Below are 25544 nucleotides of genomic sequence, written 5' to 3'. Positions count from 1 at the left end.
GAGAAGGGCTTTCTGCTCACTTGCATCATTTACCCAACATCCGATCTTGTTATCCGGACGCATGCAGAGGGAGACCTGTGAAATTCTGTGTTTTTCTCCCATAGCCTTTGTCAAGAAAATAGAGCGGCAGTGATCACCTGTGTGCAATTTACAATTGTAGCCAGTAAGTTTTTTTTTTGTGACATAGGGTAATTTACGAACTCGACCCGGAAGATCAAAGACAGGAAGTGGGTTACTCATTTGGAAACCGTGAAAATAATAATCAGAATGTTTCTCAGTTCTTCAATTTTGTGTTCTGTATGCGATCCCAGTATGATGGTGTATTTTTCTTCCTTGGAGAACGTTCTATTTGCATTGTCATGGTATCAGCTCAAACATAACTAGAGCCTTGCAGTGCTTTTACACTTGGCACAGAAAGATGGGTACTTGTTTTGACGAGCAACCGGGGCTACGCTGTGAAAGAGAAATGATTTGTACAAGATCTAGGCAAGTCATTTGCATGTGTAGCCGAAGGATACACACAGCAAAGCGATGTAAGTGGCAGGATAGAACTATTCCAGCAGAGTTGGGAAATTTGGAGAACGTGACATCAAGGCTGGGAGGGATGCAATGCAGCACGCGATTGATTGCTGTCGATCTTGCTAAAGACTTGCATTGTCGTTGCTAGATTTAATGTCAGTGGCCGTGAGGGGGAACAAATTGCATTCCAAGGTCCCAACTGAATAAAGCACTCTCTTACCCAATGCAAAGAATAAATAGAGAGGGATTTGACATAACCTTGTCGAAAAGTTGAGGATCATCCGATGGAAATGATAGTATTATGAGGCAGACCTGGGACTAAGAACAAAGAACGAGACAGGCCTCCTTGCAAAGTCCACAATTTCATCTCCTCGAGTTCTCCGTTCGTTGTTCAATCTTGAGCATCATGAACTTCTGGTGGAGATCGATAATTACTCACAAGCAGTGGATTGTCTACTTCAGGGTCGTCTGCTTAACCGTAGACATAGCCCTCCTGGTCTTCTCTTCGAAGACACTCCATACGAATACCCATCCCCACCCCCTTTATCTTTTCTTGATCGTCATCGGCGCCTACTTACTCCCTGTATTTCTACGTTTACTCCGATCTCAAATCCGAGACCAATGAAGAAACCCCCGGATAAGGATTGCACAGAACCTCCGAACGCCACAAGGCTTCGACAGAGAAAACCCAATTCCCTACTACCCATTGCACAGATTTATCCTAAGCCTCGTACGAAACTACGTAGACATGACAAATAGTATGAGATTCCAACCCTTCTCCCTAGAGCTGTCGATCATTCTCTGCGATCTGCTCTCGATCACCTCCCAGACCGAATGGATCTTCTGTACAAGGATTCCTGCTCTACAAACATAATTCCGCGACCTTCTCGATTACCTCCCAGATTGAATGGACGTTCTAGAACTACAAGGATTCCTGCTCTACAAACATAATTTGAGCTCCTAGACAACACTGATAGCACCGTTCAACCTCCCATTCGAACCGATCGTATTACCTGCTTCAACGCTTTCATCGATCTTCTACCTGGCAAATTTGATTCTCCGACAAGGAGATATAGCTGCGTGATCTGATTCTCGTTCCAATCTCGTTCGTCGTTCATCATCTTCGCAGCAGAAAGAACTTCACCTAACTTCCCCTTCCCTTTCCATCATCATGTTGGTTGACGTATTAATTAAGAGATTTTAGACCGTAAAATTTGTAATGCAAACAGGCCCGTCTTCGTCCCATCGCTTGGATCAGAAGACGGTGGAAGCTTTGAGAAGTTTGTCTACATTCTAACAGCTACACCCCTTTCACCCTTCTAAAACCTTCACAGTCCGAAAAACGAAAGATTTCTTTACAGCACAAAAGCGGACATAAAATTGCAGTTACAGACTCAAATGCCAAATATTGTACCTTTCTCAAGATGCCTTGTTCTGAATCTTCGCTACAATCACTGATGCGTCGCCAGATAACTATTACACTTTCGCTTCTGAACAATCACATTCACTGTGTCATCAGAAAACATTGTATAATCATTTAACAAAACGCTCTATCACGCAACGACGATCTGACAGTTTCCAATTTCCCTCTACGTCGACGAACTAGCATCTCGACGAACACTTCCTACATGCCGTAGAGACCCTTGGATGCCACAGAAACTAACCTATTTATCAGAAACCGCCAACACCCTTCGTGATACTTCCACCCACAACGCAATCACATACAGAACGATCTTCCACAGATACCTGCACGATGAAGTTTTCAAGTATGCGATAAACACAATCGAAATACAAATTCCAGGGATGCATGGAACACCCGGGAAAATAGGCCACGTGGCAAAAAATTGACTGGAACACTTTTTTAACAAAAGTGTAACAATAGCTCTGCCTGGAAGGCAGTGCTAACAAAATAAAAGATAAGAGAATTTGAAGTACCATCAAGCACATTTCCCAAAGGTTACATAAACTACATCTAATTTCAATAAAGCAAGACCATAGTACCTTGTTTTTTTTAGTAAAGTGTACATAACAATTTTCCATACGTGGACCTGTCACTTTGTCTGCAAATGAAGATATTATCAGGTTTTAGCAATCATCAACACCAAATGCGTAACTAGACAATATATATTTCTGGCTACTTTGTAGGAACCCACTCGTTGCAACAGATGCCAAATATTAATTGGTTCAACTGAAAACCCTGTGGGCATACCAATACAGTTGTCCATAGCTGTCCTGAAGAACAGAAAACAGTCAAAGCCCTTCCCCTGCTGCTTTCCCTCATCAAATATTTACTAAGGCATTTGAAACAACCTAAACGACAGTCATAGATAAGTTTTTGACGCCACATCTTCACGCTCTTCCAGGCTAGCAAAAGAGTAGACAGTTGAACAGACCAAACCAAAGACATACATACAACAATCAAGTGAGATCTATTTGAGTAAGAGCTGGTCACTTTCGTATGTATGCCAGCAGGACATCAAGTTCTGTACAAGAGGGAATTGCCTAATTATACAAGATTGATTAGGTGGTTTTGAGAAGCCAATTATGGCCCTCATTCCATCCAATGCATAACGAGGGATCTTATGCACCACTATCACATATAGAATGCTAAAATGTGAACTCCAAATTGATGGAGAAGCTTATTTGAATGAGATTTCCATGGAATCATAGATGACTCCATATTGACACCTCCACCAACGTTCGCGTCTTTTAACAACTTCATTGATCAGCTGAGCCTTCTGTTATAATAAATTACCTCCTACAAAAGGCAAATATGTAGAAATCAACTGAGGTGACGATCTTACAAAATCCTCACTCAAAAAATACTCCCTACGCAGCAGTGACTTACTTAAGAAACCAGCCACTTTCAGTTCGTGAAGAACCCAATCAGCTTTTCCTCATGCTTTCTCTCTTTGGTATGCACTTGACAATATTCTGTATGTCCTCGCACTAGGCCGATACCCGGAAGCCAGCATCCTCTTGAAGAACTGCTCCATTTTATCAAAAAGCCCAGCATTGCTGTACAAATACATCAGTGTATGGTAAAAGCTCCGATTAAAATTCCAACAACATGCATCAGCTGCCTCAATGAACCTATCTATCTTCTCATAGGCTTCTTTCTTGAAGTAAGCTTTGATAATTGTCTGTGCCACACTCGGAGAAAATGAAAGCTCTCCGTTCCTCATTGATTGGTCCGCCATTGCCTCTATACTTTGCAGCCGACCATTGGCACCATGCGCCTTCAGCATGCACTTTCTCAGTTTAGAGCGGGAGCGCTTAGCTTTTATCATAAACAATACCTTCTCCATTTTGTCAAAATCCCTCGCCTTCTTATAAGCTGCAACCATGACCTCTGCTGTTGAACCCCTTAGTAAAAGCTCTCGTCTCACCATCTCCTCATATACTGCCTCCATACGGTCCAGTAACTTTGCCGCTGCATATCCTTTAATTAAAAGTCTAAATGTGAAGACATTTGGCTTGCAGGAGATTCTTTTCATCAAGGAAAAAACCTCCTCCATCCGCCACCACAAGCCAAGTCGCACGTACCCTTGCATAAGGCAATTCAAAGTTTGTAAAGAAGGACGGAATTCTGCTTCTACAATTCCCTCAAATGTTTCCTCCAGGCATTTCAGGTGCCGCATTTTACTGTAAGGAGCTATGGCTGAGTCCAAGCTTTGCGCATTCTGTTCCGAACTAGCACATAGGATACTGTCCAGAGACTTCGAACAATCCGAATTCCTCGCATGAGCAAGCATCAATGCATTCTCGACTTCAAGTGTCCGAAAAATCCCTCTGTGTCCCATCTCCTCATACAGATCATCGGCCGTCTTAAGCTGGCCTAGCTTACCAGCGAGACTGATCATCTTGGTATACTCTCGAGGGTCGAGTACAGCGTTGGGCTGTTTCCTCTTCCATTCAAACACCTGTCAGCGGGGGTAGCAACCAAAAAGAAAAACAGCAGGGTTAGATGAAGGTGTGGGGAAAGCACGAAGAAAAAAGGAATGAGAAAATAAGAAAGGACCTGGAGGGCAAGCTGGGGGCGGAGACCAAGACGGAGGAGGTCGAGCAAGCGGAGGAAATGCCAGCAATCAGGGGTGAGGAGGAGGGAAGAGTGATGGGAGAGGATGGAGAGGGCGATGGAGGGATTGGGGGAAGATTCAAGGGATTGAAGGATGGGAAGCAAGAGATGGAGGTGGGGGGGTGGGGGGGGATGACGCTGGTGGAGGACATGGGAGAAGACGGTTTCGACGGAATGTTTAGAAGTAGAATGATGGGAGCTAGAACTGAAGGAAGCTCGAAGATGGTGGGAAAGAAAGCTTGGGAGGATGTTAGGGTTTTTTTGATGATGATGAAGATGATGAGCAAGAAGAAGAAGAAGCTGAGGCACAAGGAGTGTTTTGGAGATGGTTCTCCTCCAACAACGCAGCTCACACACAAGTCGAACTTCTTTGCTCATTCTCTTCATCTCCCATCACTTCCTAGGTACATCTTCCTCTCTCTCTCTCTCTCTCTCATGCACATTTGAAGAGAATGAAGCAACAAGTTTTGATGGTCGGAGATGAGAGATGGAGGTTGTGATGGTGGGAAGCAACAAGTTCTCTCTTTGCTCATTCTCTTCATCTCCCACCATCACAACCTCCATCTCTCTCTCTCTCTCTCTCTCTCTCTCTCTCTCTTGTATGCACATTTCATCGCACTTCATCACCTTTTAGAGCCTCCCCCCGATGACTATGAGCGCTGACGGGCTCGCATTTCAGCTGCTCAACTAGCCTTATGACATCGCGTTCCCATGAAGCAAGCCCTAATGTCTCAAAAGTATGACAATGGTTTTTTTGGCCTGCCATACATGGAGGCCTAAGTAAAGCCGATGGGCATTTCAAAAGCTCATTTTTTTAGGGGATTCCTGCCGCGTGGAGCCACACCAACGCTTCAAATCCTCTCTCTCTTTCTCCCTCTCTCATTGCTAATTTCTTCCCCCCCCCTCCCCTCTCTCTCTCTCTCTCTCTCCCTCTCTCTCTCTCTCTCTCTCTCTCTCTCTCTCTCTCTCTCTCTCTCTCTCTCTCTCAGCTTTCTACCCCCTTTTCCATGCTGCACATTCAATTCGTCTTCTTTTTCAATCTCGGGCAGGTCTTATGAATGATATTCATCTTGTTAATGCTATTTGAGCCAATGAGACTCAGCACAAAGTCCAACGACCCATCAAAATCTTTCGGCACTGCAATGCTAGGCTAGCATGCCATGAAATCGAAATACTGGGAGAGCATTGCGGTGCTGTGGAGGAAGGCGCAGCACTGAACGTGCGGCTGCTCATCTACACTCAGCCCCACTAGCATACGAGGGGAGGCCCTCTTACACACCTGTGGAGAAGACATAATGGGAACGAGTTGCATCACCCATCTACGAGCGGCAGGTCAGAGACCCGCTCTGCTGGGTCTCAAGGTAGGATCTTAAAATGTCAATAAACAAAAATGCAAGTTTCATGTAACCCAATTTTACTCAACAAACGCAATTTAAGATCTTTTTGTGGAGGCTTTAAGAATTTCTTTTGTATCATTGTGTTCCTTTAGACATCATGAAGATGAGATTGTGATGAGGACTCTCTCTCTCTCTCTTTTATATATACATGTGTGTGTGTTTTCAGGGGGGGGGGGGGGAGGGGGACTTGCTATATGTATATGTTATCTCTCTGATAACATATACATATAGCAAGTCCCCCTCCCCCCCCCCCTGAAAACACACACACATGTATATATAAAAGAGAGAGAGAGAGGCTCCTTTTGGCACATGCATTGCTCGGTTCTTAAATTGCTAATCATTGCTTGCATACTTGGATTAGCTTTTGAAATTTTGGCTAATCAATTCACCTTGCATACTTGGATTGGCTTTGAGACCTTCCATCTCCTCCTTCCTCCCAAAGTTGAACTTCCATCTCCTTCCATCTCCTCCTTCCTCCCAAAGTTGAACTTCCATCTTCTCAATTCCATTGACCTTCTATCTCCTCCTTCCTCCCAAAGCTGCCTGTTGTCTTTCCACCTCCTTCCCTGCCTCTTGTCTTTCCACCTCCTCCCCTCTCCAAGGCTCCATCCAAGAGCCCCTTCTTTGTGACACATGGCAAACTCTTCTCCTCCAAGATACCACATGTCCTCTCTTCTTCCCAACCATGGGAAGCAAGCTCGTCTATGACATGATAGGGACACAAGGCATGTTGGCACATGACGTGTGTCGACGACTATGATGGCACACTATGGATTATCCCCCCAACCACAGGAGGCAGGCACGTCTATGACATGATAGGGACCCAAGGCATGTTGGCACATGACGTATGTCGACGACTGTGATGGCACTTGGTGTGGGTGTGACAAGCTGATGCGACACCATGTGGTGGAGCACCACAACAAGGAACACACTCAAGGAAGAGGAGATTCCCATTCCTAATATGCCAAGATATAATCGTTGCTATTAGATCTAACCAAATCGAGGACTTTTATGACCTGAGAAGAAGACATAATGGGAAAAGGAGATTTCCCCCTAGGAATTTCCTGGCATCCAGCTCATTCGCCCCCCTTACTTAAAACCCTCACGAGCTGGTCCCCGAGTAGGTCCCCGAGCAATTTCCAGCCTAGAATCCTCACCTCTGGATTATCCCTCCATGTGGAGGTGTGCCCATGGGAGGCGGGCTCGTCTATGACATGGTAGGGTCTGAGTTGACGCATGGCATGATGGCACGTCACATGTCGCATGTGTGGGCGACTGTGATGGCACATAGTGCGAGTGACAAACTAATGTGGCAAAGCATGTCCACAACCATGTGGCACAAGCTAACAACGTGATTTCAACAATGCAATTATTTGCAGTAAATGTAGCCACTTTGCAAATGGACGGCAAAGATATAATCTCCATCAACCAGGGACCTTTACAAAATGGAAAGAGACTCCCTCCCCCATTGCTCATCATCATCTCCATCTTCCCCCCTTGTCTCTTGAATCCAGCTTTACACCTCATGTAGCCTACGGCTCGATTTACACGGGGAGGTGCCCAAGTCCCCTTTGGGAGAATAGCTGTCGTCATGCCATGTCCAATGGCATAGCTATAGAGATGATACCATATCCAATACATAACACCTTCATGCCTGTGAATGCTTTTTTTTGTTAATAGGTGCTTTTAGGTGGGAGGTGATGTCGAAGAAGATTCTCACACAACAGATAAGTCTCCTATCAAATCAGCTTGCTACAAATCGATAAATGCCCCTTTTCCATAGATGGTCACCGCCCTGTCTGAACCTGCCCTAACGGATCCCTCCCTACATCAGCTTTCAAGGGAGGGTGGCACTAAATGGGGGCCCTCCCCATGCCTAGGATTCAAGAGGGCTTCCCTTGCTGCATGGTACCCCCAAGCCTCCATTGGGGAGGAGGGTGACATACCAATGACCCCTCCCCATAGAGTATACCATGCAACTCCCACCCTTCCTAAAACCCTATTTCAATATCCATACCTAGCTGCAAACCGGGTTTTCATGTGGGGAAAAAGGTAGGGAGTGCTGCTACACCTTCCATCTAACAGCACCCTGTCCCATTAGCTTGTGTGTCCCTGCAGGCTTCGGTATGGCACTAGCTTCTAAGGGTCTTTAAAGACCGTCAGAAGGTGCCCAACAAGTGCCCATTGTTTGGGAAAATGGAACAGGCAAATGGTCATGGGTGAAGCTTATAAACGCACTGACCTGGCCCGAGCCTGTGAAACAAGATGAAGAAGAAACAACATGTCCATAAATGCAATAAACAACAAGGGGAAGAAATGCAGAGCAACATTGCAAAGCATTACAATGCTGGGAGCGCAAAATAGTGGCCCATTTATTCGGCGCCCATCCATGGGTAGCCAACATCAATTGCCCGTGGATGGGTAGACAAAGGGCATGACTTCACAACAACACTGGCTCCAGGTGTTGCATTCAAGGGGGTAGTGTTCAAAGCATACATTGCACAACATTTCTTTTATGTGTTTTCCTTGGTTGATTAGAGTGATTATGGGGGCACCTACGCAGTTTGTGAAGGCCCTCAAAATAGGTCTCAACCATATGATGAAGCGCCTTTCATACTGGTAATCTCATTCACCTGATCAAAGAAGCCTCTTTGTATGTTGATGACAACCTCTCAAAGGATGCTACATCACTTTCCCAACCACCCAAACGATGTTAACATGGCAAGATTATTTTACGAATGTGGTATGTAACCTATTTACATCATGAGTATTTAATGAAGCAGACTCCATGGGCATATAATGACTTGAAAGGCCAGGTTTCCAAAAAATAAGCAGTGACCCCAAGACCATCATGGAGTGAGTAATGCCTCGAGACTAACAACACACAAGTTCTATTGTGAATCTCACAAGTGTTATGCTTCGTCATGCTTCCCCACTTTTGAACACCTAGGAATGCTGTAACGAGTTGAGTGACGCAGATATCTATGAAGCTATGAATGATTTAAGGAGTTGAGTGAGTGATTCATGAAGCTATGCTCACTTTTGAACTTAAAAGAGGAAGTTGAGAAACTTGTAGATCACACTGTTAGATCCGTGAAACTTGCACAAAAGTGTCCATGTCTTAATATGTGAAACTCCATGAAACCATGCAAGTTTGTTGATTCTTGAGAAAATTGCATGGAATTATGCAAGTTTGTTGGTCTTAAGAAACTTGCAGTCCCAATTGGACAATATGGTTCAAGGGACCTAGCCCTAGTCATTGTGTATAATAACTCTTTTCCTTGTTCGTAATTAAGTAAAATATAATTAGTCATACAGTTACAAAGTTGTTGTGTGTACTCCTCTCTCTCCCTACTTTTCTAACAAAGTTGTGTAAATCAAGAAGTGGCTTGATCATGTGAATGCCATTATGGAAGATTTGGAAGGAAACAAATTGCCAACGTGAATTAATGGGATGAAAATCAAATTGTTTTTGCCACAAGCCTATTTCATTTGTGCAAAATTCACTGATGTCACCTCATGAACACGAGTCCCCAAAGAGCCCTTACATGTCAAATAAGGGTTAATGCAATTAGGTGAGATCATGATAGAAGGAGTGGCTCCAAAATGGGTCATGAACTCCCAGTCAAATACAACATTAAGTGGCCACAATCCCACAATAAGGGAGGACCTCATGATGGAAAGGAGAGGCATGAAGGGAGCAATGATATGACAATTGCTAGGTCATTGGGGAAGCATACCCTAAATGCCCCCAGTGATAGGTCATTGGGGCAACATACCCTAAATGCCCCCAGTGCATAAGCCCTCCAAAAGACTTGAGATCACTTTTCTCATTCAAGCATTGTGCAAACTACACTCTCTTGCTTCCATAGCTTCAAAACCCAATCCCAAACCCCTAGCTTCCAAACATCATAGCAAATGGCATCCAATCACCTAAAACAAAAGGCAATAAAAAGAACAAGGCGCCAACCCCAAAGAAGAAAAAGTTGAATGAGTCCAAGGGGCCAAAACTCAATGCAGCACCGATTTGACAATGGCCAGTGCAACTCTTAACTAGCTAAGTCTCATAGGGTTGAAGAAATTCTTTGAGCTCCTTTGGAATGGGCTCTTGATTGGGATATATCCCTCAAAGCAATCAATCTCCTATGATAAACAAATGAATACCTTCAAGGTGAGGGCCCAAGAGGAAATAATCAACAAACCCAAAGTGGCTCTATAGTCTCAAAGCTCCCCAACATGGAGATTGGCTCCATCAACCCTTGCACAATTGTTTGCAATGAGCTATTTAGCAAAGATGAATGGTTGCATGACCAAGGGTACATCACCATAAAAGTAAAGCATGCGGCTGCAAATAGTTTCTTTGGGTTTCTAATTAAAAGAATACAACAAAAGACATTGGACACTCATTGTATGACTTAAATGCTAGTGCCAAAGGTTTTAAAAGTGACTTAAGGAGCAACAATAAATCGAGAGAAGATAATGACTTCACAAATAAATGACCAAGTATCCCAAGTTAGGGAATCAAAAAATTAGGATGAATTGGGGTACTATGCCCTTTGGTAGGCAGTGGTGAGGAGAATCAAAACTTACTACCATCTATGATTGTAAATGTGGGGGTTAAAGGTCACTGTGCCTTAACCCTAGTTATGTACAATACTCAAACACATATATAAATGAATGAAAAAGAAGATTAGGGTGGTTCTGCACCCACCAAAACTTGTGTGGCTCTTTGTCTCTCTCTCTCCCTCTTCCGTTCTTGCTTCCGTTGAGAGCACTCTCAACTGGTATCAGAGCCCGGGTGATCTAGCTGAGCGTGCGTGAATGCTTTGAAGCTCAGCAGCTCTGTGGGAGGAAGGAGAAGCTTTGTGGGAAGCTTTGTGGGTGACTTTACTTGCATCCGAGTGTGCAGAGACCTTGGAGGAGCCTTTGGAAAAGTCACTTTGGCTTTACGAAGTGGTTTTGAGAGCCTGTTAAGAGCTTTCAAAGAAAAAGTCGTTTTTTGAGCTTTTCCCTGTTCCGTTCGATGACAGAGACTCCGTATTGACTTGTGGAGGCAACTATTGCTTGCTTTTGGTGTCCACATTACTTCAGGAGCTTGGAAACACCTTCATTCTTGAATCTGAGATCATTTCAGTGGATTTCTGACTCACTGTGTCAATTCCTGCGTTTTTTGCCCGGGTGTTGGAACTCAAGTTTGGAGCAACCATTTGCAGATCTGTCAGTTTTGGTGGACTCAGGAGGTCCTAAAACTTCTATGTTGCTCATCATTCGCACTCCGGTGGAGTTTACAGATAGCTCTGTTTCCAAAAACGTTTTTCAGTCCGTGTGTTGGACCCAGTGATTGAGGCCACGGTTTCCAAAACCGTCTGTCCCATTGCGTTCCGGACGCCCAAAAACCCTTACCTATCAGTTCTTGCGTGATTCGGTGGAGGATTTTCAGAGTTATAAATCTCTGTGTATTCGATTTCGTCTCTCTGTTATGCATTTTTCATGCTAAGGTTTTGAAACCTTAGATTTATGCCACATGGCAGTGGATAAGTGTTGACTCCCATTTCTCATTCATCGGTTGGGATTTTGGAGTTCTGGCAGAAGAGAGATATTTGCAGATTTTCTTGCTGAGTCCGATTATGCAATGGCGCCCATGTTTTTGAAGCATCTCAGGTTCTATTTTCAGTAGCGCTCATTACCGTGGGACTATGATTTCTTGAGCATACCTTATGCAAATCACTCTGGTTGCAGTTTGAGCAATGTGCGCTCATTCGTGGTATGCATTGGGTTGTAGTGGATGATTTATAGGCCATTTGGATGCATTACGGTCCTTGTTGGATGCGCTGATAGGCCTAAATTGCCTTGTGGGATGCTATTTTTTATGGACGCTTTGCACATGGATGCTATTTTAAGCTGAGGGACAGCTTTGACACATTGCAGGTGATGCACTGATAGTGCTATGCTCTCTTGGATGAGACATTATTGATGCATATGCCAGTGGACAGTGTTTATGCTTGAGTCATTTGGCACTTATTGGCATTTTCTTTTGGGCCAGATTTGCTCATATGGATGCATAGTATATGCACATGAGTCAGATGCTTTGAGTTTTGAGTTTTGGTGATATTTCACTCTATTGTGGCATACACATTTGGGTGCACCTGGTATTTGGTGTGATTCTCTCTTGCAGGCACTAGCATTTGGGATTTTGCTTTATTTGCATCATGGCATCCTCTTCCATGCCTGAAAAGGAGTTTTTCAGCATCAAAAAGTTTGATGGGACAAACTTTTCTTTGTGGAAAGAACAGATAAGGGATGTGCTTATTCAAAAGAAGCAGATTAAACCCTTGGCAGGTATTGAAGCTAAGCCTGCGGATATGTCTGAGGATGATTGGAATGAGTTGGATGCATTAGCAAAGTCTACTATTAGACTTCATCTTGCAGAGTCAGTTTATTTCACAGTAGTAAATGAGCAGACTACAGAAGATTTGTGGAGGAAACTGTGTGCCACTTATGAAAAGGAAACTGCCTCTAATAAAGTTTACCTCATGAAGAGGTTGTTTGAGCTGCAGATGAAGGAAGGGGTCTCCATTGCTTCTCATTTGAATGAATTCAATATTATTTTCAGCCAGCTTCAGGCTCAGAAAATGAATTTTGATGCGGAGACTAAGGCAATATTTCTCTTATGTTCATTACCATCCTCATGGGATACCTTCCGTACAGCTGTCAGTAACTCTGCACCTGGTGGAGTACTGAAATTTGATGATGTTGTGGGTAGCTTGTTGGCCGAGGAGATTAGACGGAAGTCTATGGATGGCAACAAGCAGGATGCAGCCTTAAATGTGCAAAGGGGCAGATCACAGTTCAGGGGGAAGTCCCAAGAAAGAGGGAAGTCTCGTAGCAAATCCAAGGCACGAAACATTGAGTGTTACCATTGTGGCAAGAAGGGCCATATGAAAAAGGATTGCTACAAGCTGAAAAGAGAGAGCAAAAGGATAAGAAAAAGAATGCAAATTGGGGTGCAAATCAAAAGGAAGAGAGTCCAAGGGAGGACAAAGGAAAAGTGAAGATCGAGGAGATCAATGCAGTCACACATGATAGTGACAATGACGTTCTCTTCATGTCTAGTTTATCTGCAGAGTTGCTTACCACTTCAGATGATGCATATTCCCAGGATTGGATTTTGGATTCTGGTGCTTCATTCCATGTTACTCCCCATAGGGAATGGTTCTCCACTTATGATAGTGGAAAGACAGGTTGTGTGCATCTTGGAAATGACTATGCATGTGACATAGTGGGTGCAGGTGACATAAAGTTTTCTTTTGCAAATGGGTCTGCATTTGTTTTGAAACATGTGAGACATGTGCCTAAGCTGACCAAGAGTCTTATTTCAGTGGGTCAGCTAGATGATGCTGGTTTTCACACCACTTTTGGCTTTCAGAGTTGGAAAATTCAAAAGGGCTCTATGCTTTTGGCCAGGGGTGCCAAGTGTGGGACTTTGTATCCCTTACATGTATCAGGGGTATTTGATCATGTTGTTGCAATAACCGAGCAGCCAAGCACTTCTCTATGGCATTGCAGGTTGGGGCACATGAGCCAGAATGGAATGAAACTCTTATGCCGTTTGGGTTATGTACCGCATTTGAGTTTCTCTGATTTTGAATTTTGTGAGCACTGTCTCTATGGGAAGCAGACTAAATCAGCCCATAAAAGAAGGGGAAAGAAAGAGTTTGAAATGCTTGATTTGGTGCATTTAGACGTATGTGGTCCCATGCCTACACGGTCATTAGGCGGGGCTGAATACTATGTGACATTCATTGATGATGCAACTAGGAAAGTGTGGGCTTATGCTATAGCTCGGAAGAGTGATGTGTTCCAGGTATTTCAGAAATGGTTGGCCTTGGTTGAGAATCAGTCAGGTAGAATGCTTAAATGCCTACGGACTGACAATGGTGGAGAGTATCTCTCTCATGACTTTCAGCATTTCTGTGATACTCGTGGGATTAAGAGGGAGCTCACATCCCCTCGTACTCCAGAGCAAAATCCAGTTGCAGAAAAGATGAATCGTACCATTCAAGAAAGGTTGCAATGCATGCTTTCCAATGCAAGTCTTTCTGGTGGTTTTTGGGCTGAGGCAATGAAGACTGCAGTGCATGTGATCAATAGATCACCTAGTAAGAGTTTGGATGGTGGTATTCCTGAAGAGGCATGGAGTGGCAAGAAGCCCTCTTACTCTCATTTGCATATATTTGGGTGTGAGGCATATGCACATGTGCCAAAAGAGCTTCGAAAGAAGCTAGATCCTAAGTCTAGGAAATGCATCTTTCTAGGTTATGGTGAAAGTGGAGAGATGGGCTATCGTCTCTGGGATCCAGAAGCAAAGAAGATCATACGCAGCCATGATGTGGTCTTCAATGAGAAGAAGATGCATAAGGCACCCATGAGGGATGTGGAAATGAGGAGAATCACTTTCCAGGATGTGAATCCACCTGCATATGTTGATAGGCAGCAAGCTGTCCATGCACCAAATGTGCAAGAAATGGTACAACCAAGTACTCCCACAGGTATACAATCAAGGGTAGATGATGGATCATCTATTGGTGGAAATGATGAGCCAAATGTGGCTGATATGCAAATGGGACAGCAAGCTGAAATGCCCTTGAGAAGATCATCTAGAGTGTCTAGACCGCCTGATAGGTTTGTTCCAGGGGTAGACTATGTGATGCTTACTGATTGCGGGGAGCCTTCTTGCTACAAAGAGGCTATGATGCGTGAGGATCAACGCAAGTGGGAGTATGCTATGCAATCAGAGATGAGTTCACTTATGAAGAATAAGACTTGGGACTTGGTTTCTTTGCCACATGGAAAGAAAGCATTGCCATGTAAATGGGTCTACAAAATGAAGGTCACAGGTGATGATGTGCCTAGGTACAAGGCCCGTTTGGTTGCTAAAGGGTTCAAGCAAGAGAAGGGTGTGGACTTTGATGAGATATTCTCTCCGGTTGTGAAGATGACCACACTTAGATGCATCCTTGGACTAGTGGCAGTAGAGGATATGGAGCTTATGCAAATGGATGTCAAGACAGCTTTCTTGCATGGGGATTTGCATGAGGAAATTTACATGGTGCAGCCGGAAGGCTTTGAAGAAAAGGGCAAAGAGCATTTAGTTTGCAAGCTGAAGAAGAGTCTCTATGGTCTTAAGCAAGCACCTAGAGAATGGTATCAGAAGTTTGATGCTTTCATTCGGTCCCAGGGTTTTAGAAGGAGTGAAATTGATCACTGCCTCTACGCTAAAAGGGCTAAGGATAATAGCCTGATAATCCTGGCAATATATGTGGATGATATGCTATTGGCTAGCAAGAATACTTATGAGCTAGATGCATTAAAGGCCAAGTTGCATGAGGCCTTTGATATGAAGGATTTGGGATTTGCAGGTCATATTCTTGGTATGCGCATCACGCGTGATCGGAGTAGGAAACTCCTTTGGCTTTCACAAAAAGAGTATGTTACAAAAGTATTGCAGCGTTTCAATATGGAGGGGGGGAAGGCAGTGAGTACTCCATTGCCTCCATATGTGAAACAGAGTCATACAGATAGTCCCAAATCAGATGAGGAAAGGGCCATGATGGCCAAGGTTCCTTATGCATCAGCAGTTGGGAGTCTTATGTATGCTATGATAGCTACTAGACCAGACATTGCATTTGCAGTGGGAGTTGTTAGCCGGTATATGGCTAATCCAGGAAAGAGGCACTGGGAGGCAGTTAAGTGCATCATGAGGTACATGAAGGGTACCAAGGAGATGTGCATTTGCTTTGATAAAGGAGACATGCGTGTACTTGGGTACACAGATTCAGACTATGCAGGGCATGTGGATAGTAGGAGATCCACTTCTGGTTATGTGTTCACCTTTGCAGGTGGTGCAGTGTCGTGGATGTCTCGTGCACAGAAGTGCGTGGCTTTGTCTACCACAGAGGCTGAGTATGTTGCAGCCACAGAGGGTTGCAAGGAGGCTATATGGCTTGATCGGCTAGTGGGAGATTTGGGGATTCATACAGGTGTACCGACATTGCATAGTGATTCCATGAGTGCTATTCAGCTAGCACGGAATCCAGTCTTTCATGCAAAGACCAAACACATTGAGGTCAGGTACCATTTCATCAGGGAGGTACTTGAGAACAAACACATAGAGCTTGTCAAGGTTCATACAGATGATAACCCTGCAGATATGCTGACGAAGAGTCTACCTAGTCCAGCGGTTTGAGTATTGTCGTGTATTGATGGGCATTGGATAGTATGCTCACTGGTTGTTCTCCCTTAAAGGCACATTGTCCTTTAAGTGGGAGGTTGTGGGGGTTAAAGGTCACTGTGCCTTAACCCTAGTTATGTACAATACTCAAACACATATATAAATGAATGAAAAAAAAGATTAGGGTGGTTCTGCACCCACCAAAACTTGTGTGGCTCTTTGTCTCTCTCTCTCCCTCTTCCGTTCTTGCTTCCGTTGAGAGCACTCTCAGTAAACATGGATGATTCTTTCACGTTAGTTTCGTTAAGAAGAGAAACTTTTATCTTGGTGTCAAAAGTTTGTATGCCCAATAAAAATAAATGTTTGAAACATTTGCCAAGATTTGAAAGTTTTTTGTGAAAATTTTAAAGTTTTGTCAGGATTTACATCTTTTACTTCAAAATTCCAAACAAAATATACTATATTCTCTCAATATTGTGAAACTAGAGAAAATAAGTCAATAAAATTTCGCCAGGATTTTTTATGTATATCCATGATTGTAAACATTCTTGAAGGGCTATTTAATGAATCTCCCAAATATTTGGAGCAATTCACCACAGCCAAACTAAAGGAGCAATACCTCTCAATATTGTGAAACTAGATAAAATAACTCAATAAACTTTCACTAGGATTTTTTATATATATCCATGATTGTAAACATTCTTGAAGGGCTATTCAATGAATCGCCCAAATATTTGGAGCAATTCACCACTTAGCCAAACTAAAGGAGCAATACCCATAACTAAAACAAGATCCGGAGCATCTCAAGCCACTAAAGCCCAATGAAAAGGGATACCCTAGCCATAAAAACCTAGGAAGAAAGCAAAAGTATGCCCTTCAAAGTAGAGAGGGCCACTAGTCGAAGCCACTAGAGAGGGACCCTCAACTATCTTCCCCGTAGAAGAATGGATACCCTATGATATGCCAATGCCGCTACTACCCCATATCAATGTAAGGATTGCAACACAAGAGGACCTTGATGCATACTGTGATATCTTCATTATTACGATTTGGCAATCCCTCGACCTAATGTGCATGTCACCAAGAATTTCAATACATTGGGGACCATCAAATAAAAGGCAAGGAGATTGGAAGATGAGAACACAAGGTTGATATAGTGACATGCAAGTCCTTTGATAAAGATTAGAAGCAACGCAAAAGCAAAGCCTCAAGGTCAATAGACAAGAATGCATCGGCATTTCACAAAGGAGACAAAGCATAGAGAGAGACACAAGCACCGAGGAAGCAAATAAAAAGAATGAACATAGAACAAGTGCTAAAAGGACCAAGCCAAGGAAGCCCAAGACATAGCGATTGGTTAAATAGGAGAAACCCCATCAAATTTGAACCAAAGAGAATTACGGTGGTGATACAGAGAAATCATCTAATTGCAAGCAGTACTATGCATTGGATGGATAGGAAGATCCTATGGTTAAGGTGGTCTTATATGATAACATCCATCTCTTCTTTCAACATCAATCATTTCAATTTTCTCCATTTTCTGCCAATAGGGTTGTCCACCCTAAATTCAATTGGGTATTTTTTTTTCCTTTTACACCATGCTATGGGATTTCACCTTGAACTAGCTACCACTAGATCTTATGCTATAAAACGTCCTTGCCCTTGCAACACATTATGAGGATCCAAGTGGCAGAAGGGATAGTCACTTGGGAGATATGGGAATTTATCTCTGTGTAGCAATGCTCCAAGATGAACACATATCAAGTCATTCAAATCTGTTTAGGCTAGGTTAGAGTTACATGCACATTTGCACCAATACACATTTTTGTCTTTGAATAGTTTAACATATCGACATTTGCAATGATCAAAGTTATTTTAGTGAATACATACATCACGGTTCTTAGCCATAAATCTCAAGTATAGATTTGTCTCATCCAACGAAAACATGCAAAATACTTTCATCAATTGTTCCAACCACCAAATTGGCCCTTAAATTAACATGCTAGCTTGAAGGGTTAAATTGTTTTATTACTAATCCAACCATCAAGATAGTTTGCCAAGTGCCACCAAGCTTATTGTTCTAACCAGTAGGGTTGTGCTTAAACCACTAGGCTAATTCCTAAACCCAACCAATGGTGCAATCTACTATCATGATTTTAGCTAGCCTGATGGTTGGCATAAAGTAGCCCAGTGGTGGTTGGTCTAAAACAACTTTAAGGTTGTTGGATGGCATATTAAGATAGCTTGCTCTTTCAACCATGGGGCTTGTCACTTATAAATAAAAATTTCTTCTTCTTCTTCTTCTTCTTCTCTCTCTCTCTCTCTCTCTCTCTCTTCAAGTTTACAATGAAGAAAATAAAAGAAACCAGCATGATGTTTTGGGGGATGAAAAAGATAGTAGCAGATAGAATTGTAGGTTTGACTATGTGCATACCTACATTGCTTTAAGCATGAGTATGATGTGCTTGTTGTATTTATTGAGTCCCATTCATGGCCTATAGACGTCCTTATTGTTTGAAAAAAATTTTGTGTTATTGCGCCAAAATCAATTGATTGTAGAAATGATTCCGTCATTTAAGTTGTATCTCCTTTTCTTGCATTCTAGTGATGCCCACAAGCTTCCCACTTGGGTTGCATTGCTCCAAGTAGTGTCGATGGTTAGTCACTAGAGTTATGTTGGTCCCTTTGGTCAACAAAGACTTTGATTTTTTGCACCAAATCCATTTTGTGTTCTTTTAAGAAAACAATGTAGCTAATATTGCCCTCTTTGCATCTAGCTGATCTACAATATGAATTCCTTTCACATTTGCTTAGGCCATCTTAGGTCCACAAGGAGTTGCACTTCCACATGAGGTGTTAGGAATAGGGAATGATGCCCCTACAGAATATGCTACACCTGAAAACAATGTGGTAGGATTTGAGGATGTTGTAGCTCATGAATCAAGTCAAATCCACTCCTAGCCACCCTCGTAGGACAAGAGATCATTGATTCTAGACATAAATGGTGTGTTACTAACATCTATGAGCACAAAGCATGACAAAATACCTCTATTCTATCAAAATATGAAGAGTGTGCAAACACCACGAGAGAAGTGAATAAAGCTTTTCATTTGACATGATACTATAATATTTTTGGAGTGGTGTTTTTTGCACTTTAATGTGTTTATCCAGACTTGTTGCATGCTGAAAAAGGCATTGGCATTGTTGGAAAGCTACTTCCCATATCAATGGCATGGGTTCCATGCACTGTACACATAAGAGGATTGTGTGAAAGAGCAAGTATTTGTGATCCACGTACGTTCTACAAAAAACTGACAACCTTCTGGGCAAGCCAGCCACAATACAATGAATAAAACACCATCTTGCTGGATGATAGTGCTTATAAGTGTCTCTGAAATCTAGAAGGCACTTGACAAATCCTTGAGAAATTGTTCAATCACGATATAAAACAAATTTCTTGTTATCTTATTCAAGATGTTGCTAATTGGCTAGCAATGTGGATTCAAGCTAGGAATCAAGAGAAGCATGCCAAGGAAAATCCCATCCAGCACCTCCCTTACAGCTTTATGCATTATTGATCTTGACAATGCAGAGTGGGGATAGGGAAGAAAGAACTCTTTGCTGTAAACCATGATACAGATGATTCATATGTGCCTCTCTTCTAACTCTGCTGCTATGACAAACTCAGAAGCCCTCAATCTCATGAGTGTCTATCAGGAATGTTTTGTCAAATAAACTTCTCCCCATGGAGGTTGGCTGTTCTATGCTAAAGAACATGTACTGTGAATATTTATGATGATGATATAATATAATACAAACTTTTTTTCTACCCAAAAAAAAAAAAAACCCATCCAGCATGCCAATGATGATGAAACTTTGTGGATTGTAGATCAATCGAAGCACTTCCACATTGCTTCACCATTACCACACCCCCATCATGGATGGGCATAAACAAATTGAAAATATGTACAATTCTTGGAGGCATGTATTTATGCAATGATACAAGTCATTTTTGTATTTACTCACCAATATCCCATTGTTTGAACTTTATGGAAATGTACTCTAGCATCTTGTATATGTATTCATTATTATTTTTCTTTCACAATAAGTTTCTAATTTGTATTTAAACTTTCAAGTTTTAAGAATTAAATTTTAGACACTCTAGGAAGCGCATTCTCAAGATTTTGATCTCAAAGAACGAGAAGAACATGAGAAATCTTGATGAAAAGACAATGAACTAAAAAACTAAGCTATGAGAGCAAGACCTAAGCTCTGATACCATGTCAAAGTGCGGTGCCGAATGCTGATGTAGAGATCAATTTGTAGTCATGGATCCAACCACTGATATGCATCAAGTATGGACTGTATATGACAGCCATAAGTGCATGATGAAACACTGAGTCTCCCTAGGTTGTGCTATGGCTGAACTTGATAATGTCCACTGCACTGGGGAAAAATCGCACTAATGCATAGGTATCCTCGTCCTGAGGAATGATCTGCTGATCGAAAAAAGTGGCGATAAAAACTGGATTCAAGGATGCAATGCGGCATGAGTGAGCCGATGCTGGAATGTCCTGAAGATTGATCTATTGATCAAAACTACTGAAGGGAACTACACCCATGGTATGCTTCGTGTCAGAGTTGAAAGCATCAATGATGGATGCTGGAATGGAATCACCTGAGGAGCAGAATGCGCTGGGGCATAAATCTCTGCATGTGCAAAAGATGTGAGTGCCTCGTATTGAGGACTTACCTGCTATAAATCTGCATGATCAATGAACTCATGCTAAGTATTTGCATCTGTGGAAAAAGATGGAGTCGGATCCATGCATAAATGTGATGGTTGTACATCACTAGAATCAGTCTACACTAATGTAGATGAGACTGCCTCGTACTGAGGACTTACCGTCAAATATGCCTCATGCTAATGGCTTATTGCTGAATGTGACTCATGCTGAGGGCTTACCAAGAAGTGTGCCTCATGCTGAGGGCTTACCAAGGAATGTGCATGATCAGAAACTGCGGGCTGATTCATGCTAACATTTGAAGCATCTGCATTTGATCTGTCAAGGCCAATGATGCTTGAGTCAACATCATAGACTCGTACATATCTTGTGGCAATAAATGGTCGAAGAAGGTTCTCTTTCCACTCATGGATCTCATCCGGAGTCATGACTAGTGTATCATCATTTGTGTGATGAGAATAACTCCATGACGGAGGCGGTCTGGTGCTCTGTGCAAGAGGCTTACCCATGTACCGGCGAGAGTGTCTACCCATGAGAACACTATGTGAGAAGTGCCACTTGGGGGCTTATGCTAAAATGTCAAAACCAAGTCATGTGAGAACTACGATGTGCCAAGGATCACACCTGTAACATAATGGTGACAACTACGTGTCAGGAGTAGCCAAGAGGTTGTACAATGCTGATGTGTATGTGTATGGAACCAATGCCAAAAATAGTCAATGAAAATGACTGTACATGGGTGGCATATGTGCGTGAAAGAAGAATGCAACCATCCTGAAACTGAGAGGAAGATCATTGCCAAGTGTCACACTGAGGTGCTCAAGTGCCAAATGTCAAGAGAACTGAATTGGTGTCAGTGTGTGAATGTGTATACCGATGATAGATTCGATGGGACTAATGCTAGTGGGAACTAATCGGGTAATGGAAATGATTGACTTGGCTTGGTGGAGTTGGATCTCCTCTATGGTGGCACTAGTCTATAGCTAGAGTACATGTCAAATCGCAAAATGTAGCAAATGAATTTTATCTTAATTCATTTTATGTGTTGGGTATGCTGCAAAGGATCAGGAGGTGGTTTTGATGATGAGGATTTGATGATGCTGGCCTATGGAAAAGTTAGATGAAAGATATGAGGTGCTCATGATGTAGAGCATGATCTGGTGATAATTTTGCCTTTTTACAGCTCTGCGAAATTCCTTCTGGATCAAAAGTTATGGGCATTTGAAATTTGCACCACACTATGTCCAAAGAAGGGTCAAAATTGATGAGATGTGATGACATGGTAGTGAGAGGTCACATGCAACTTACAATTGTTCCCATGAAGAGGCAATTGTGGCTACTCTACCACATGGCACTAATGAGGTGGCCAGGTTGAGGTGGTAGGTGGCCACTGATGATGTGGCATTGTTGACTGTGCAGGCTACATGGCACTGATGACATGTCAGTGGCTTATGTGGCATTGCTTACATGGCATGTGATGCATGTCTTGGTGATGTGGAAGAGGTGATATGTCATCGTGTCAATTGATGATGTGGAACTGTTGACTATGCTGGCTACATGGCACTGATGACATGTCAGTTGCTTATGTGGCATTGCTTACGTGGAATGTGACGCATGTCTTGGTGATGTGGAAGAGGTGACATGTCATCATGTCAATTGATGACATGGTAGGGGTCAATCCTGATGACATGTCAGGATCAAATGATGTGGAGCATGTGCCAAGTGTTAGTAGCTAGAGGTGGATGACATGGCAAGTGGAGAACCAAGCCATTGAGGGTGACCCTATCCTGTGGGGTGGGTTCCTAGAGTGCCACATGTCAACTCTGTAGACCCAAGTATATTTTGAGATGTCGACAAAATCTTGGAAGATTCCATTGACGTTCTTCTCCTCCGACCGTCGACTCTGTTCATTTGTAGATGCGCGTCTGTGCAAGGTGAGTTGCTGATGAGCATTGTGACTAGATGGGTGCTAGGTGGAGGTGCTATGGGCTCGTAGGAGCTCGCTAGCATTAGGAGCTAGAGCTTGGTTGGAGGCATGGAGGTGTGCGTGCCGCTCAAGCGTAGTCCATGGTATGCAGTAGAGGTCGCTCTTTGCAAGCATGTTTGGCGTAGATGTAGCTCCGTGTTGTGGTGCTGGAGGGAGTTTAGAAGATGGGCTGCTTGTCAAGGTCAATGGAGCCTGGGCTTATTGTGTACTGTGGAGAAGGGGCTGAGCCGGGTTGCCATCCGATGGAGGAGTTTCCTTTGTGGTTGGCGCTATGGAATAGAAGCCGTTGTGAGGCTGCTGTCACAATCGTAGAGGCTGAGCGTTAGAAGTGGGAGCCGATGTAGAGGTGAGGCGTTTTAGGGCATTGGCTAAGTCTAGGACATAAGGAACTTTTGACCAATCTCTATATAGTGAACTCTTGACAAATTAGGAAGTTAATGCATTTTTACTAGATAGAATTACTCATTTTATCCTCTTTATATAGAGAATTTTATTTCCCATATAGCTATCTAGGAAGAGTTCTTATATAGAGAATGAAGCCAATTTTTACTTTCTTATATAGGGAATTTGATAACCTATATAGTCCCGTCTAGGGAATCTATGTTCCTATATGGAGAATGAACTGGATTTCAAGTTTGCTATGTAGGGAATTGTGTTTCCTATATAGCCCATGTATATTACTATCTAGGAAATGTGAGTTCCTATATGGAGAATGAAGTGGATTTCAAGTTTGTTGTGTAGGGAATTGCATTTCCTATATAGCCCATGTATATTGCTATCTAGGAAATGTGAGTTCCTATAAGGAGAATGAAGTACTTTCTACAATTCCTATATAGGAAATGAGTTCTTTATCTTGAAAATTAGAAAGAATTTATATTTTCCTATGTATTAATTTTGATTATCTACATATTAAATGAGTTGTTTATCTAGAAAATAAGAAATAACATTGTATTCTTCATGTAAGAAATTGTTTACGTTTTTAAATTAAAAAAGGGCATTAAAAAAAATGAATATGTTTAGCATCTCTATCTGTATATTCTTAAAATAAAAGGTGCCACATGGAGAGCAATGGAGAGACTTCTCCTTGCGCTCTCAATCCCTCCTTGGGGCATGCAAATTTCCATCATCCACCAAGCCATGTATGTGCTGCGCATCCAAATTAACATCGTAAAGCGAGTCTATTGTCGAGAGCGAAGGCAACATTGTCCTCATTTCTTAGAGTGATATTCTTTGTGTTTCTTGGCATAAAAAATTATAGGCTCTCGAGCTCTTAACAGATGCATTCACCTCATCCACCATTCTCTATGTTTGTAAACATCCATTCCTAGACTTCCCCCGACTCACACTAAATCAAATAGTGTCTTTGACTTGGAATCCCATTTCCCTTTTCACTTTTTTTGCTATCGGTCATTAGCGCATTTTCTAAATGTACTAAAGGCTAGAATGCAGATTCATGATAAATGTTGAAGCTGCATGAATCCTATTTAGAGTATGTAGAAGCTGAATTACAAGGGAGTGTACATTGTCTCGCTGATCCATGGACCTTGAGCTCAATAGAAAGTATTAGGGACATCAAGTTTGGATGGTGGAGAAGCCACAAGTAATGAAAATTTGGCTAGCAAGTCATACTCCTTAGTCTAGAGTGAAGGTAAAAAAGAAGGTTTGAGAGATGATAGAATAGAAGATGACCTATAGGACTAGCATGACTGACTCAACAAAGTAGAATGTGATTTGTGATCATAGAAAAAGCACTATGTAGACAATTTAATAATTCATCTTCAAAAATCAAAGCATCAGGGACCATAGGAAACTATGACTATGGTTTTAATAAAAAGGAAAGGAGTAACCAAGGAGGTAGCCTAAAGATAGAAAATATTTTGATTCATTGCAGATGCTGTGTCAAAAGAATGTTAAGGGTGAGATCCAAGTGCTATGAATACCAAATTCTCATATTGGAAAAAGAAGTACAACAATGTGAGGTGACGTTGCATCAACAATGTGAGGTGGTCACCCATCCATTTCTTCAAACCTATCCTTGTTGCAACTCCCAAATAAACCAATGCATGGATCACCAGTTGCAAGTCAAACAAGTGAGAAGATTTGGCAGAGCTTGTGCAGGTGGACCTTGAGACCTGTGGTCAACAAGTGAGAAAAAGATGCACTAGAAAAATTCAAGGCACCAAAAATTGAGAGGGAAGGGGGGAAGTGGGAAAAGCCAAATGGGTCTCTCCCAAACAGCTAACTCATCAACGGGATAGAGTGCCTCCAAAGTAGACTAGCCTGAGTGTCTTTGCTTAGTGTTGCTTATGCACCAAACTTTCAATGCGGTCATATGTTAGAACATTGTCTACCATTGGCCCAGCAAACCCATGACCATGGCCTTTGTTGGCATGCACTTTCCCCTTTATGGTATCTATCTTTTATGTTATGCATTATGTTATCTATCTTTTATGTTATGCATTATTTTGTAATACTTTTCAAAGGGAAAAAAGAGTTTTCCAAAGTATGACACAATTACATGCAAGGTAATCATTGGTCAAATGCAAGTCTAGACTTGGATATTGTTGTCTTGTGCATTAGAAACTTT

The 25544-nt window shown here is 42.4% G+C and overlaps 1 protein-coding gene across 1 annotated transcript; it reads right to left on the bottom strand.

The window, feature by feature from the left end:
- Window positions 1-2645: 2645 nt before the first annotated feature.
- On the bottom strand, window positions 2646-5006 carry LOC147887937 (uncharacterized). Its single transcript, XM_087394000.1, has 2 exons — window positions 4541-5006; window positions 2646-4442 (listed from the first exon to the last, which is right to left on the bottom strand). The coding sequence occupies exons 1-2, from the start codon at window positions 4982-4984 to the stop codon at window positions 3417-3419; spliced, it is 1470 nt and encodes a 489-aa protein (XP_087250126.1). The 5' UTR covers window positions 4985-5006; the 3' UTR covers window positions 2646-3416.
- Window positions 5007-25544: the final 20538 nt, after the last annotated feature.

Source organism: Dipteris shenzhenensis, chromosome 22 (assembly GCF_047967505.1).
Source record: "Dipteris shenzhenensis isolate YYH24624 ecotype China chromosome 22, Dip_SZ_1.0, whole genome shotgun sequence".
Classification (NCBI taxonomy): domain Eukaryota; kingdom Viridiplantae; phylum Streptophyta; class Polypodiopsida; order Gleicheniales; family Dipteridaceae; genus Dipteris; species Dipteris shenzhenensis.
Note: the sequence above shows the minus strand (reverse complement) of the source record. Positions and strands in the feature narration are given on the sequence as shown.

Bases quoted from the DNA above. Each gene is read 5' to 3' on its own strand.
- LOC147887937 (XM_087394000.1), bottom strand. From the start codon at position 4,984: ATGAAGAGAATGAGCAAAGAAGTTCGACTTGTGTGTGAGCTGCGTTGT. The intron at 4,443-4,540 runs GTCCTTTCTTAT...CCCCGCTGACAG, and splicing joins GCCCCCAGCTTGCCCTCCAG to GTGTTTGAATGGAAGAGGAA.